Source organism: Heptranchias perlo, chromosome 40 (genome assembly GCF_035084215.1).
Source record: "Heptranchias perlo isolate sHepPer1 chromosome 40, sHepPer1.hap1, whole genome shotgun sequence".
Classification (NCBI taxonomy): Eukaryota; Metazoa; Chordata; class Chondrichthyes; order Hexanchiformes; family Hexanchidae; genus Heptranchias; species Heptranchias perlo.
Genome location: NC_090364.1, coordinates 6,029,558 through 6,046,036, shown reverse-complemented (window position 1 = coordinate 6,046,036; position 16,479 = coordinate 6,029,558). Strand labels below are relative to the sequence as shown.

The 16,479-nt window shown below is 48.1% G+C and overlaps 1 protein-coding gene across 4 annotated transcripts in view; it reads left to right on the top strand.

Annotated features, from left to right (window-relative positions):
• Positions 1-16,479, top strand: part of LOC137305611 (epidermal growth factor receptor kinase substrate 8-like protein 1) — a 59,669-nt gene that overhangs the window by 34,031 nt on the left and 9,159 nt on the right. For all 4 annotated transcript variants that reach the window (XM_067974474.1, XM_067974472.1, XM_067974473.1 and 1 more), the window contains 9 exons: positions 2,062-2,123; positions 3,241-3,376; positions 5,181-5,269; positions 6,999-7,073; positions 8,624-8,769; positions 10,602-10,746; positions 14,058-14,098; positions 14,446-14,542; positions 15,735-15,875. In XM_067974474.1, coding sequence (XP_067830575.1) covers positions 2,062-2,123; positions 3,241-3,376; positions 5,181-5,269; positions 6,999-7,073; positions 8,624-8,769; positions 10,602-10,746; positions 14,058-14,098; positions 14,446-14,542; positions 15,735-15,875 — 932 coding nt within the window. The remainder of the gene's footprint in view (positions 1-2,061; positions 2,124-3,240; positions 3,377-5,180; positions 5,270-6,998; positions 7,074-8,623; positions 8,770-10,601; positions 10,747-14,057; positions 14,099-14,445; positions 14,543-15,734; positions 15,876-16,479) is intronic.

Sequence of the window (16,479 nt, the reverse complement as noted above, 5' to 3'; positions counted from 1 at the left end):
CAAGCTTACTTACCGTAACATTTCAAAAGTATGAGGTAGTTTCTGATGCGGCTATCTTATGATTGCACACAACAATGTCACTGCGGGGATCTGGCTATGTATGTCACCGTCAAAAATAAACTTAGTGCCATATGCATTAAATGGGCTTGCAATCTGTGTCACTCTTACTGATAACAAGTATCACGATGAAGATTCTGCAAATGTCGATAGCATTAAACTTAGAATTTGCAAAAGTAAAAGAACCAGTGAGAGTGAGTGAGTGAGTGAGAAGGAAAGCAACAAAGGAAGCACAAGTGAGAGACAGAATGAGTGAGAGAGTGAGACAATTAGAGAAACCGAATGAGAGAGAGAGTGAGACAATTAGAGGGACAGAATGAGCGAGAGAGTGAGACAATTAGAGAAACCGAATGAGAGAGAGAGTGAGACAATTAGAGGGACAGAATGAGCGAGAGAGTGAGACAATTAGAGGGACAGAATGAGCGAGAGAGTGAGACAATTAGAGGGACAGAATGAGCGAGAGAGTGAGACAATTAGAGGGACAGAATGAGCGAGAGAGTGAGACAACTAGAGGGACAGAATGAGCGAGAGAGTGAGACATTTAGAGGGACAGAATGAGCGAGAGAGAGTGAGACAACTAGAGGGACAGAATGAGCGAGAGAGTGAGACAATTAGAGGGACAGAATGAGCGAGAGAGTGAGACAATTAGAGGGACAGAATGAGCGAGAGAGTGAGACAACTAGAGGGACAGAATGAGCGAGAGAGAGTGAGACAATTAGAGGGACAGAATGAGCGAGAGAGTGAGACAATTAGAGGGACAGAATGAGAGAGAGAGTGAGACAATTAGAGGGACAGAATGAGAGAGAGAGTGAGACAACTAGAGGGACAGAATGAGCGAGAGAGAGTGAGACAATTAGAGGGACAGAATGAGAGAGAGAGTGAGACAACTAGAGGGACAGAATGAGAGAGAGAGAGTGTGAGGGCTACAAGTGTGTCTGTGAGAGAGAGGTGACAAAGTTAGAGAATGTGTGAGAGATTAAGAGAACAAGGGTTTGTGAGAACGATTAAGGACAAGGCAGAAAGAGGAATAGTAAAAGGGATGATAGTCAGTGACAGAAAGAGAGGGAGAAACAGAAAGAGAGAGAGAAACAGAAAGAGAGAGAGAAACAGAAAGAGAGAGAGAAACAGAAAGTAAGAGGAAGAGTGACAATAAGGAATAGAGGTCTGTCTACCCCACTCCGGCCCCACCCCACCCCCCCATTCCGGCACCCCCCGGCCCCACCCCACTCCGGCCCCCCCGGCCCCACCCCACTCCGGCCCCCCCGGCCCCACCCCACTCCGGCCCCACCCCACTCCGGCACCCCCCGGCCCCACCCCACTCCGGCCCCCCCGGCCCCACCCCACTCCGGCCCCCCCGGCCCCACCCCACTCCGGCCCCCCCGGCCCCACCCCACTCCGGCCCAACCTCACCCCCAGCCATATGGTGGTGTACTTGAGCAATAGATAGTGACCCTGCTGCCATCTTGTGGCCAAACCAGAGAAGGGGATCCTACCATCCAGCCATGGCTTGACCCCCAGTGCTTGTTCACACAAGACACATGGTCCTTTATAGGTTCCTTCCTGGACACTTCAACACTAAATCTGCCCCAGTTGAGTTCAGGCATCCGTTGACCATGTACCTCCTGAGGGCCTTCAGGTTTCGGTGGCCAATAGTGAACAAAATTAATGTTATTTAATCAAACCTCCACAGATAGCAAAATATTACAAATGATACTTTTTTTTTAATATCAACTCATAAAATATAAAAGCAAATATTTAGGAAGTGCAATCTGAGCTGTAGAATTTTTGAATTAGTTAATAGGTTTTGGTAGGGCAGTTCTCCTTGATTTTAGAATAGTATTTAATAATAATGTAGGAAGTAAAGCAGTGTGAAATTGCAGAGGGATGCATTTCTCAATTTCTTCTATATTTGCATCATGTTGCACATTAGGGGAAAAAATCTAAGCTTCATTCTCAGTTGACCATTGGTGCTGATATGTTGTCACAATTTTATCCTTGTTGCAGATCCTAACGGCACCAGTGGAACCTTACAGGACCTGACTGAGCAGAGGACAGCTCGCGATGTGGTGAGTTGTACTATCGGCAGCTCAGGAGCCGCGTGGCGAGAGCATTGGGGTCTTTAACGGGACTCCCATGCTCAAGGGTCAGTTGCTCTGGGGCCATTCTCAACGGTCACTCTACACCTGGGCTTTGCAAAGGGATTGAGATAAGCGAACAGAGAAGGCTATTGACAGTTGGGTGAGGGAGAGTGCACAGAAAAAACAGGCAAGCGGAGGATAAGAAGATCTGCATGGAGTTTTTTAAAAATTCGTTCATGGGATGTGGGCGTCGCTGGCGAGGCCGGCATTTATTGCCCATCCCTAACTGCCCTTGAGAAGGTGGCGGTGAGCCGCCTTCTTGAACGGCTGCAGTCCGTGTGGTGACGGTTCTCCCACAGTGCTGTTAGGAAGGGAGTTCCAGGATTTTGACCCAGCGGCGATGAAGGAACGGCGATATATTTCCAAGTCGGGATGGTGTGTGACTTGGAGGGGAACGTGCAGGTGGTGTTGTTCCCATGTGCCTGCTGCACTGTCGGAGGTGCTGTCTTTCGGATGAGATGTTTAAAGCCAAGCCCCCCTCTGCCCTCTCAGGTGGACGTAAAATATCCCATGGCCCTATTTCGAAGACGATCAGGGGGAGTTCTCCCCGGTGTCCTGGCCAATATTTATCCCTCAACCAACATCACTTTTTTAAAAAAAAAATAGATTATCTGGTCATTGTCACGTTGCTGTTTGTGGGATCTTGCTGTGCGCAAATTGGCTGCTGCGTTTACAACAGTGACGGCACTTCAAAAAAAAAGTATTTCATTGGCTGTAAAGCAATTTGGGACATCCTGAGGCCGTGAAAGGCGCTATATAAATGCAAGTTCTTTCCTTATGGACAGGTGGGCAATAGGGGGGCAGTACCAGAACAGGCAGGTGTGGGGAGGGAGGGAGATCTGAATGGACAGGCATGTGAGGGGGTAGAGTGGGAGAGGGGGCACAGATCTCCAAAGACCTGGAAGTGAGGGGGGGGTTACGGTTCTGCACAGACAAATAGGTGGGAGAGACTGTTCAACAGCTGCCAGGAAATGAAAGTTTTAAAAAAAAAAGTTTGCTTGCTTGAAAAACATTTACAAACCCCTTTCTTTCCCTCCGCTGCCAGACAATTCTCAATCACACTTTCGATGATATCGAGGGCTTCATGGCAAGGCTTCAGAAGACAGCAGAAGCTTTCAAGATACTGGACCAGAGGAAGAAGGGCAGAATGGGAAAGAAGAAATCTCCAAAAGAATCTGGGGGTATGTCAAACAGAGGCATGCGCCAAACTGGGGGGTTCGGGGGGGAGTCGCCTCATTCCTCGTCCGACCGCAATCAGGGTAGCAGCTGGAGGCACCCCAATTAGCTTCTGTGTCCATGGTTTAAAGAGACCAACCTCCTGATTGCTACCCAGAGATTGACTGGGGCCCCTGTGGGTGAAGATAGTGTCAGGATCGTCCCACGAAGCCCCCCCCGGTACAATAGCCTGCCAACGTCCGCGGTCAAAGTCCACAACAACAGCTCACATTAATATGGCGCCTTTTTATCGTAGCAAAACTGTCCCAAGGCGCTTCGCAGGAGCGATTATCAGACAAAAATTTGACCCCTGAGCCACGTAAGGAGATATTAGGACAGGTGAGCAAAAAGAGGTAGGTTTTAAGGAGTGTCTTAAAGAAGGAGAGAGGGGCGGAGAGGTTATGGGAGGGAATTCCAGAGCTTAGGACCCTACACGTAGAGAACGAGCACTCGGGTGAGCTGGTGGAGGCCCTCCTGTTGAACGAGACCTTACTGGAAGCAACACCTCCAGTAGAGATGGGGGGAATAATGGCAACCCACCCCACCAAAAAAAATAACATAAGTCACTAATAGAAGGGGGAGGGAGATAAATGATACCCCATTTTACAAAATAATAAACATAACGATTGAATAATGTATTGAAGTAACAGTCTGAACAGTGCTTGATTAATGTTGGTACCTGTCTCAGAACAGTACTGGTAGGGTATGATTCTCTAGCTAGCAAACCGGAGTTATACTGCCAGCTGCATCTCACACAATTCCTGGCGACTAAAGATACACTCTGATCCCGGGTTAGGTTTTAATGTCAGGAACAAGCCAGCTACAGGGACTGTCCACTCAACCCTTAAAAAAGGAGAGAGGTGTGAACTTTTTAACTTGGCTTCTCATCAGTTTGGACGTGCGTTGCATCCACTGTGGATCTCAAATAAAAAGAGCGTCCCTTCCCCCCCCCCCCCCCCCCTCCCCGGAGGTAGTTTCAGACTTTGCTGCTTTAGTGCGGTCAGGAGTCACATCACTGACTGCCGTCTGAGCTACAGGACCGCTTTTCATCGATTTGTATCAGTGCTTCGCGTTGACGCAAGAGCAGTTATACAATGTCGATAAGAGGTTTGGGATCCTTTGTGTTAACCTTGGCTCAGTGGTGGCACTCCCGCCTCTGAATCACGACCTGGTGGGTTTTCCAGCCCCACTCCAGGACTTAAGCGCATGATCGAGGTTGACACTTAGTGCAATACTGAGGGAGCGCTGTACCGTCTTTTAGACGAGACGTTAAACCGAGGCCCCCTCTGAGCTCTCAGGTGGACGACAAAGATCCCATGGCCACTATTTGAAGAAGAGCAGGGGAGTTCTCCCCGGTGTCCTGGCCAATATTTGTCCCTCAATCAACCACCACCAAGTAACTGGTCATTTATCTCAGTTGCTGTTTGTGGGATCTTGCTGTGCACAAATTTGCTGCCGCGTTTCCTACATTACAACAGTGACTGCACTTCCAAAAAAAAAATGCTTCATTGGCTGTGAAATGCTTTGGGACGTCCTGAAGGGCGTGAAAGGTGCTATATAAATGCAAGTTCCTTCCGCGGGAGAGTCAGACGGCTAGCCGCAGCTCCGACGACAGATCAGACCTATAGTCTAGACCTGCCTCTTCCCGTTCAGATGCTGCCCATCCCACTGCGAGTTTGCAGCATTTCACGTTTGTTTTGTTTGTTTCCGACGTCCGGTCTTCGTGGCTTTGTCTATTTGTGCCTCAATCGAGTTTCTTTCTGATTTCAGAGGGCCTCCTGACTATCAGAGCTCGCCCACCAACCCAGGGGGAGTTTGTTGATATCTTTCAGAAATACAAATACTCCTTCAGCCTGCTGGTAAGCAAGACGACAAGCAGAGAGGCGCTTCAAAGGGCTCGGTTTGACTGTATCGAGCGCCAGTCTTTATGACCTTACTGCAGTTTGTTTCTCTAACAGCCTTAGCTGAACATGCCAAGTTCATTGCTAAAGGTCAGGGCGGAATGCCAATCCAGGGCGTTGTCACTGTGGGTTTTTGATTTAACTGAAAGCGGCCTCTCTCAGTACCATTTAAGTTCTTGGAGGCGGCAGAGCTTTTCAGTTAATAAATTGCGCGGGTGATGTTAAACGGTTGTTGTGTTTAAGGGGGATCACCTTGAAACTCTCAGCTGCAGTGTTAACTCAGGGACAAGTGGCAATCACATCAGTGAGCCTGCTTCAACCCTTACCCTGCTGAATAAACAGGAACTCTGTCTAGTTACACAGTGAGTAACCCTTACCCTGCTGAATAAACAGGAACTCTGTCTAGTTACACAGTGAGTAACCCTTACCCTGCTGAATAAACAGGGACTCTGTCCAGTTACACAGTGAGTGACCCTTACCCTGCTGAATAAACAGGGACTCTGTCCAGTTACACAGTGAGTGATCCTTACCCTGCTGAATAAACAGGGACTCTGTCCAGTTACACAGTGAGTGATCCTTACCCTGCTGAATAAACAGGGACTCTGTCCAGTTACACAGTGAGTAACCCTTACCCTGCTGAATAAACAGGGACTCTGTCCAGTTACACAGTGAGTGATCCTTACCCTGCTGAATAAACAGGGACTCTGTCCAGTTACACAGTGAGTGATCCTTACCCTGCTGAATAAACAGGGACTCTGTCCAGTTACACAGTGAGTGATCCTTACCCTGCTGAATATACAGGGACTCTGTCCAGTTACACGGTGAGTAATCCTTACCCTGCTGAAAATAGGGAACTCTGATTTACAGACCGATTCTTTTTTATTGCTTCATGTTCCTGACACACCTCTGCCAGTTACCGAGTGTGTGACTGGTATTAAACCAAACCGGACATTCGGATTTGGGTGCTGTTGGGAGTTAAACACCACCTTTAATGTCTGGGACCTGGGTTTCAATCCAGCCCAGAGCGATGGATTTTCATAATTCATTGAAAATTAGATTCAATTGTCTATCTTACTCAGAGGGGGTGTGACGATGACTAATGAGAGAAATGGAAACGTCGCCCAGATGCAGGTGCAAAGACTTCTGATGTTTATTGTTAAGTTATACTACTGTGGTAGAATAAAGGGAGCATGTCTCTATATTAACCCGTGCTGTACCTGCCCTGGGAGTGTTTGATGGGACAGTGTAGAGGGAGCTTTACTCTGTATCTAACCCGTGCTGTACCTGCCCTGGGAGTGTTTGATGGGACAGTATGGAGGGAGCTTTACTCTGTATCTAACCCGTGCTGTACCTGCCCTGGGAGTGTTTGATGGGACAGTGTAGAGGGAGCTTTACTCTGTATCTAACCCGTGCTGTACCTGCCCTGGGAGTGTTTGATGCCAACACTGGGTGCAGAGTGTAGAGCTCTTCCATTGACACCTGTCATCTTAAGCACATATTAAGAAAGCAAAGACATTAAAAACCAAAAGAAAAATAGACGCTGAGTAATTTTGAAGTAAATTATGTGTAGATTTTGCAGGTCAATGGGTCTGACCTTGTCACTGGATCGAGGGAGCGGTCAGGGCTTTAAGTGTAGCCTGGACGATCTGGAAGGTACAATCTGACTGGTGCTTGCTCTTGTTTTCAGGCACGGGTGAAGAACCACATCGTAAACCCCAACGCCACTGAACTAATCCACTTCCTCTTCGGACCCCTCGACATGGTAAGCAGGTGGCTTTCTGCAAGTCTCACTTCATGCCGGGTAGCGCTCACCTCCAGGCAGCCCGTGGGACTGCAATTGGTGCAGCCTCCATTTTGCGCTAAGCCTCCATTTTGTGCTGAGCCAAGAGGGTCTCGTGAACTTTTTCCGTAGCGACAGCTCCACAGAGTGCGCGATCCACTGGCCCAGCAGTGAAATGGCACCAATGAACTTCAACACTGAGAGGCCCCAAAGAGCACAGACACAAGATTTGGGTCGCGGCTCAGGCCGGGGCTCTAGGGCTCATCAGCATCACTCCTTGATTGGCTGGCGGTAACTATGTTAACTTCAGGCAGTACGGGCCCTTAAGTTTTTTTTTTCTCCCGCAGCCCAACCTTCCCCCTGCCTCTCCCCGCCGCCTTCTCCTTCCTGAGGTGCAGCATCTGGGACCAGGGGAGAAGAGCTGAAACTCGGCTGTGGGAGGCTGGCCGTAGGATGAGAGAGATTTGGGTTCGGTTTACATTTTGATGATAACTCTGAGCCCATGGCACAGAAAGTGTGGTGGATGTGAGATTCCAGAGGATGGATGAAAATGCGGCAAGTGAGGGAGGAGACAGGAGGGTAAACTCCCGGTCACTTAGTTAATTTTCTTTACCTGATTGACTCTTGCTGTCCATTTATCTCCCTACTTTCCTTGTCCCATCCTACTGAAAATGTTGACTCAAGCCGGGGTTCCATGGACGGTGGGACTCCTCCTGTACCGCACCCAAATGGCCATTCATCACACGTTATCCTAGACAGTCATCAAACTATTCCACTGTGGCAGGCCTCGCGGGCGAACTCAATCCTCTCCTCACTTGATACCCAAAAGCCCACACTTTCCAGCAGAGTTTTTTTTTAAAGATTTGCCCTGGGAGGTGGACGATACTGGTGAGGTAAGTATTCACTGCCCATCCCTGGTTGCCCTGAGGGCATTAGGAGCCAACCACATGGCGTGGGATTGGAGTCACGTGTAGGCCAAACCGGGTAAGGACGGCAGGTTCCCGACCCTGAAGGACATTTGTCGACCAGTTGGGTTTCCGTGACAATCCAGCTATTTTTTTTTCCCGATGCCAGCCCACAAATGATTGAACTTGTCATGGTGGGTTTTGAACTCTGGGTTACAAGTCCAGTACCATACCCACCAGACGACTATACCCGGCCTAGATCCTCGGATAGCGATTAGGAGAAGGACCCTTGCTGATTTCCCCGCCCCCCCCCCCACCTCTCCCCACCCCCCTCCCCCCTCTCCCCACCCCCCTCCTCCTCAGCCCAGGGGTGCTGAGGCCAATCGTAGTGACCCAACTGCTGCCCTCACCGAGATCAGCCGACTCAAGCCAGACCAAGGCTCCATCCTGGGGAATGCCTGGATCTTGCGAGGCACAGGATCACCGCAGGCCGTGGAGTCACCCATTGAGGCGTTGGGAGAAGGCATCTCGATCCTTTCCCCGTCTTTGACTTTATCTGTTCGTGTGAATTGTCGAACCGAGCCGGGGTTTGACCGCTGTTGCCATTCTTTTCTTGCTCCTGCACAGATGGCCCAGGCCACGGGTTTAGAAGTTGCCAGATCAGTTGCCACCCCGTTCCTGACCAACGATGCTGTCCACCTGTTGAAGAGCACCCTGAACGAGACGGAGATGACACGATGGCAGTCACTGGGGGACTACTGGACCAAACCAAGGTCGGAGCCACCACTCGGTGTCCTTGCATTGCAACACAGTTCTGGTCTCCATATTACAAAAAGGATATAGAGGCAGTGGAGAACGTCCAAAAAAGATTCATAAAGATGATACTAGAACTGAGAGGTTATAACTATCAGGAAAGACTGAACAGGCTGGGGCTTTTTTCTCTAGAAAAGAGAAGGCTGAGGGGTGACCTGATAGAGGTCTTTAAGATTACGAAGGGGTTTGATAGAATAGATGTAGAGAAGGTGTTTCCATTTGCGGGGGAGACCAAAAGTATGGGCCATGAATATAAGACGGTCACTAAAAATTCCATTAAGGAATTCAGGAGAAACTTCTATACCCAGAGAGTGGTTAGAATGTGGAACTCGCTACCAGAAGGAGTAGTTGCATTTAAGGGGAAGTTAGATAAACACGAGGGGGAAAGGAATAGAAGGATATGCTGATAGGGTGCGATGAAGTAGGGTGGGAGGAGGCTCATGTGGAGCATAAACACCGGCATGGACCAGATGGGCCGATTGGCCTGTTTCTGTGCTGTAAAACTTCTGTAATTCTACGTAAAGGGGATCATCTGATTTTGCGCTTCTGGTGAGGGAGATTCGTCCTCCAAGATCGCGCCAATCGGAAAATCACGGTCACTCGCGCGGTCCCGAATTTTCCGGTCTGCGCTCTCAGCGGGGAAGCTCTCCGGAAAACCCTCTCTCAAAGTTCTTAGTACATCTCCTTAGAGCAGAGAAGCTTAAGGGGCAATTTAATAGAAATGTTCAAAATCACAAAGGGTTTTGATCGAGTAAATAATGAGAAACTGTTTTCACTGGCAGGAGGGTCGGTAATCAGAGGAAACAGATTGAAGATAATTGGCAAAAGAGCCAGAGGGGGAGATGAGGAGAAATTATTTTACGCAGCGAGTTGTTATGATCTGGAATGCGCTGCCTGAAAGGGCGGTGGAAGCAGATTCAATAGTAACTTTCGAAAGGGAATTGGATAAATACTTGAAAAAGAAAAATTTGCAGGGCTATGGAGAAAGAGATGGGGGATTGGGACTAATTGGATAGCTCTTTCATAGAGCCGGCACAGACACAATGGGCTGAATGGCCTCCTTCCTTGCCATAAGATTCTATGATTGTATACCGACCAGTGCGGCCATCGCCCAGTCGAACACCGACTGTAACGTTACCTCGAGATCCCTCTCGATTACTCCGGTCAGGGATCTTTAGTACAAATATTTTCCCGTGGACCTTCACCTTCCTTTGCAGGTTAATAGTTTGGGGAGAGTCCAAGTCAGCGGGGATTGCGCACGGGGCCTTTGGCTGGACTGAGCTCAATGCAGCAAATGTCCTTTTTGCTTCTTTTTCCACCCGATCTCTACCTCCCCACTCCTCTCCTGAAGATGCCGACTCCTGCCAGTGTGCAGGGTCACAAGTCACCAGGCCTGACGGCCATCTGGCCGATCTTTGTGCACGAGCCTAGGCGAATCGTGTATCGAGAATTCGGTCTCCAAACAATGCCTCCACAACTATATTTCCCAGCAGAGGTTAATGGAGTGCGATCAGAGTTAATGGAGAGCAGAATCCCGGGCTGATTTCCCTTTCCCCAACTCTCCACACACACCCCCCAACCCCGCCCCATGAAGTGATCAAGCCAAGTGCAGTACCCCGTCTGCTGTCTTGCTTGCAGTGAGCCAATTGAGTCGAGAATGCACACCGATCCTGGGCTGTACGTAGCCCAGCACCACATCGTACCCCACTGCGCTAATGGGGGGGAGCCGCATTGTATCCCCGATACGGAGTCACCCCAAAACTGATTTGACTTTCTTATTCCTTCTCCGCAGGTTGGAATGGCCTGCTGAGTATTGGGGTGCGCCATACAATATAGAGTTCCTTTCGGGCTGGCAGCCAGACTATCTTGACCCAAACGGGGCACCGTGGGAGGATCCTGTGGAACTGCAGCACAAACACGAGTTACTACGGCTGCAGGTACGGAAGGGATCGGATTGTGCTCAATAACCGCTCACTGTTAGAATGCACGTCGTCCTTGGCAACCGTGGCCCGGTGTTGATTTTAATCGCCCCACCATTGGCGGCCGTGCCTTCAGCTGCCTAGGCCCCGAGCTCTGGAATTCCCTCCCGAAACCTCTCCGCCTCTCTACCTCTCTCCTTTTAAGACGCTGCATAAAACCGACCTCTTTGACCAAGCTTTTGGTCACCTGTCCTAATATCTCCTTATGTGGCTCGGTGTCAAATTTTGTTTGATTATCACTCCTGTGAAGCACCTTGGGACCGTTCAACTATGTTAAAGGCGCCATATAAATGCAAGTTGTTGTTGTTCTATGTTATTATTGCCAGCAGATAAGCAAATATGCAACTGAGTGTCAGCTTGTCTCAGTTGGGCGCTCTGTCACCTCCGCGTCAGAAAGTTGTGTGATTAAGCCCCCGGATCTAGGACTTTGAGCACAGAAACTAGGCTGGCAGTTCTGAGGGAGGTGCTTTGGCTAGGCGACGGATGAGATGAGGCCCTATCTCCTGTTTTACGACCATCCTTAAAGTCCACCTCTTTGACCAAGCTTTTGGTCACCCCTCCTAACATCTCGTGCTTTGGCTCAGCGTCCATTTTGTTTTGATTACCCCCCCTGTGAAGCCCCTTTGGATGTTTTTCTATGTCAAAGACGCTGTATGTTGTTGTTGCATATTAAAGATCTCATGGCAGAGTTTGAAGAAGAGCAGGGGAGTTCTCCCTGTTATCTGGCCAACCTTCCTCCCAAAAATAACATCACCAAGAAAACCTGATCAACTGGACAGTCATCTCACTATTTGTGGGTCCTTGCTGCACACGAAATGGCTGCCACATTGGCATATAATAAATAAAATACTTCAGAGTTAAATAAATGTGCTGGTTACTGTGCAGCCATCTTAAATCCACATTGCAGCTATCTCTCAGACAAACTACTTTCAAACCAGAGGAAAACAGTCTGCAAACTTCTTTTACTTGACTGTTTCAGAATAGTCTTGGCTCAGTTGGTAGAACTCTCACCTCTGAGCCAGCAGATTATGGGTTTGAGTCTCACCCCAGAGACTTGAGCACAAAATCTCGGCTGACACTCCCAGTGCAGTTACTGAGGGAGTGCTGCACTGTCAGAGGTGCCGTCTTTCGGACGAGACGTTAAGGCCTCACCTGCCCCCTCAGCTGGTTGTGAAAGCTCCCATTGCACTATTTGAAGAACAGCGGGGATGTTCTCCTGGAGCCGAACTGTAAAATCAGATCATCCGGTCATTTATCTCATCGCTGTCTGTGGGATCTTGCTGTGTGCAAATTGGCTGCTGCGTTTCTCTACAATGACTTGTCCTTCAAAATAGGTTGGGATGTCCTGAGGTTGTGAAAGGCGCAGTATTCTAATTAAACATCGATATGCCTGCATAAAAACAGTGACTGCTTTACAGAGTAATTCGTTATATTTAAAGAAAGAAAATCTTGCATGGTTAATAGTGCCTTTCAGGACCTCGGGAAGGGCCCAAAGAGCTTTACAGCCAATGAAGTACTTTTTGAAGTGTAGTTGTAATGTAGGAAACCCTTTGAGATGTTTCTGAGAGAGATGATAAGATGCAGTATGAATATAAGTTTTATTTTTCCAAAATGGATGCACCTTGGTTTGGAATGAGAGCTACAGTTCCATTAACCCCCCACAGGTGGCAATACTGAGAGCCCTGTGGTTTCTCTTTAAGCCCAGCAGTGCCACCAGCAGGAGGTTAGTGGTAGTGTAGCGGATTCTGACCTCCGGCTCAAGCTGGTGAACTATCAGAGCTGCAACTGCATTTGATATTAAATATATAGCAGTCACCCCCCACACTATTCAATAATTCATTTTAATAATCAGCTAAATGAGTCATTGCAAAAACAAATGAGCAAAGTTCAGACTGAGCAGCTACAGAGATAGATCGATAATTTTGGTACTCCCGTCAGACTATCTGAGATTTAAAGGTTCTGAACTTTCAAGGAGTGACGACGCCCAAAGCTTCTGCCCAGTCGATAGACAGCACCCTGTTAGAAAGGCCTCATTGTAGCGTAGACGGAGAGAGGATGTTTCCACTTGTGGGGGAGACTCCAAATCTAGAGGCCGTGAATATAAGATAGGCATTAGTGAATCCAATAAGGAATTCAGGAGAAACTTCTTTACCCAGAGAGTGGTGAGAATGTGGAACTCGCTCCCACATGGAGTATTTGAGGTGAATAGCATAGATGCGTTTAAGAGGAATACAAAGACTTGCATTTATATAGCGCCTTTCACAACCTCAGGACGTCCCAAAGTGCTTCACAGCCAATGAAATACTTTTGAAGTGTAGTCACTGTTGTAATGTAGGGAAATGCAGCAGCCAATTTGCGCACAGCAAGATCCCACAAACAGCAATGTGATGATGACCAAATAATTTGTTTTAGTGATGTTGGTTGAGGGCAGATGTTGGGCTGGACACTGGGGAGAACTCTCCCGCTCTTCTTCAAAATAGTACCATGGGATCATCAACATCCACCTGAGAGGGCAGACAGGGCCTCAGTTTAACATTTCATCTGAAAGACGGCACCTCCAACAGTGCAGCACTGATTTATTATTATTTTAATTCCTGCACTGTGTCAGCTTAGATTTTGTGCTCTGGAGTAAGACCTGAACCCACGACTGTTTAATTCAGAGGCGGAAGTGCTACCCACTGAGCCACATCTGGATCGGTACATCAGGGAGAAAGGAATAGAGAGATATGCTGATAGGGTGGGAGGGGACTCATGTGGAGCATTAACATGGGCATGGATCAGTTGGGTCGAATGGCTTGCTTCTGTGCTGTAAATTCTATGTAATTCTATGTTCCACACCCGTCTCACAGACACTGAATGTCCCGAATGTGCTGAGCCGATTGCAAGAACCTTTTAACCCTCTCTTCTCCCACCTGCCTGTTTCACTCATAATCTTCAGACCTTCAAAACCCAAACCTCATCACTACTTCCTGATTTACCTAATTTTTCCGTTTACTCTTTTCAAACTTGGTGACCCCCTTGTCCTATAGGCTTTGCCCCATCACCTGGATTTCTCTATTTAAAAAGCACAGACAACATCAAAATTAAGAGTAATTTGAATTTCAGGAATGAACAGTCCGGAGTTCAAAGGTCCGGAGTACATTACTTTGAGTAAATCATCTTTCCAACTGTTACTTATCCATTTACTTAATGGCATCCAGTTCTGCTCAGTCCTGATATTTATTGAGTGTGTTGATCTGTTTCTAACTGGCTCGTCTCTTGTGTTCCAGCAATCAGGTCCACAGACTGTCCCCATTACACAAACCAATGGGTAAGTTACATTTCAGCTTAATACATTAACTAGCAACAGGCAATAGACTCCTACCTCGTAAGCATTACTGAAGTCCCCTCAAGAGGACCGAGGGGCTCCTGTCTCCAAGTACACTCTAATGATAAGATTGTCAGTTATGAACAGATCACTCAATTTCTAAAGGGTCACCACACCAGTACGTCAAGTCAGCAATAAAAGTTAAAAGTGCAAAATTTCAAATGTACTGTGGTACCCGATGGAGCGAACTCCCCTCTCGCTCATGAATTGACCCACACGGCCACCTCTCGTCATGTTCTGCAGTTTGTTCCACGTTCCTGTGAGTAAAAGAGTCGATCTTCTTTCTTCAGGAACCACGAGGTGCCGGCCAAGCACATGAAATGCAGCTACGACTTTGTGGCCCGAAACAGCAGCGAACTCTCCGTATTATCTGGGGAAGCTGTGGAGGTGAGTCCATCATTTTGATTCCCTTCAGTAGAAGGTATTAGGAACAGGAGTTGGCCATTCAGCTCCTCAGACATTCAGTTAGATCATGGCTGATCTGTAACTCAACTCCATCTACCCGCCTTTGATCCGTATCCCTCCATATCCTGACCCAACAAAACTCTTATTGACCTTGTCTCCAAACATCTTGAAAGTTTCAATTGACATCCACAGCCCTTTGGGGGGAAGAGAGTTCCAGATTTCCACTGCCCTTTGTGTGAGGAAGTGCTTCCTGATTTCACTCCTAAATGGCATTGCTCTAATTTTAAGATTGTGCCCCCTTGTTCTGGATTCTACCCACAGAGGAACGAGCTTCTCTGTATCTCCCCTAACAAATCCTTTTATCATTTTAAACGCCTCGATCAGATCACCCGGGGACTCCTATACTCAAGGGAATACAAACCAGGTTTGTCCAACCTGTCCTCATAATTTATATTATAGAACCAGCACTCCTGCATTACAGAGGGGAAAAACCAGTCAGATTCTCGCTCCTGCTCAGTGTTCCCTCACACCCAGCTCCCACCCCCCCACACTGGAAAGTACACATGTGTGAGCATCCTGTGGGAATAGGATAAGGGTGGGTCTCGATGGTCTCCAGGTTCAAATAAATAGCCTGCTACTACTCACCGTCAGGGTTCACACATGAACAATGGTCCCTTGGGCTGGATGCTGGAGGTTTTCCCGCAGCCCTGGAACCCCACCCCTGGAAGAAGTGGAAAAAGAATTGTAAATACAGATGATGGAGAACAAGAAGAGAATTTACTGGGAGAACTTCTTAGGAGAACGTTGGCCAGATCTGGGGATGAACTCTACTTGGTGATCATTGATGATGGAACTTGATCTTGTATGAAGGTGGGACCTCCATTTAATGTTGCGTTGAATGAACCATGCCATGATGTCTTAACATGGCATTATTGGAATCTGTCGAGGTACAGGTCAGCCATGATCTAACTGAATGGCGGAGTAGGCTCGAGGGGCTGAATGGCCTCCACCTGTTCCTAATGCTCCTGTGATTATTGGAATTGAGTTTGATCATCCTCTCACTAATGGAGCTCAATTCACAGACCCAGTTGACAAGCCCCTCCTTTTCCCAATGGCCGTGCTGATAGGTCTCTACGATATCCCAGTGTGCCTGACTTGCATTTTCTCTCCCTAGGTACTAGATGACTCCAAACGGTGGTGGAAGGTGATGAATCAGAGTGGGCAGATCGGCTATGTGCCCTACAATATCCTGGAGCCCATTCCTGTTCAGGATGTGGTCGACAGCTTGTCATTGTATGCGCAAGTAGTCCCCAAGGTAACCCACACCCACACCTTGTTCCATCAGAAAAATAGCCCGGTTACAAATCACTTCTCGGTGCCTGTTTCTCTCCTGTCATTTTCGCTTTCTATGCTTGAATCTTCCCTCTTGGTTGCTTCCTTTTTCCCTACAGGCCATTTAATGCATCCATCCCCTGATTGTCCTGTTTTATAATCCGTGTCGGCTGTGGCTCAGTGGGAACCACTCTTGCCTCCAAGTCAGAGACCTGAGTGCAAAATCTAGGCCGACTCTCCCCAGTGCAACACTGAGGGAGTGCTGCACTGTTGGAGGTGCCGTCTTTTGGATGAGATGTTAAACCAAGGTGCTGTCTGCCCTCTCAGGTGGATGTAAAAGATCTCACGGCATTATTTGAAGAAGAGCAGAGGAGTTCTTCCTGGTGTCCTGGCCAATATTTATCCCTCAACTAACATCACTAAAACAGATTATCTGGTCATTATCACATTGCTGTTTGTGGGAGCTTGCTGTGCACAAATTGATTGCTGCATTTCCTACATTACAACAGTGACTACACTTCAAAAGTGCTTCTTTGGCTGGAAAGTGCTTCGGTACGTCCTGAGGTTGTGAAAGGTGCTAAAGAAAT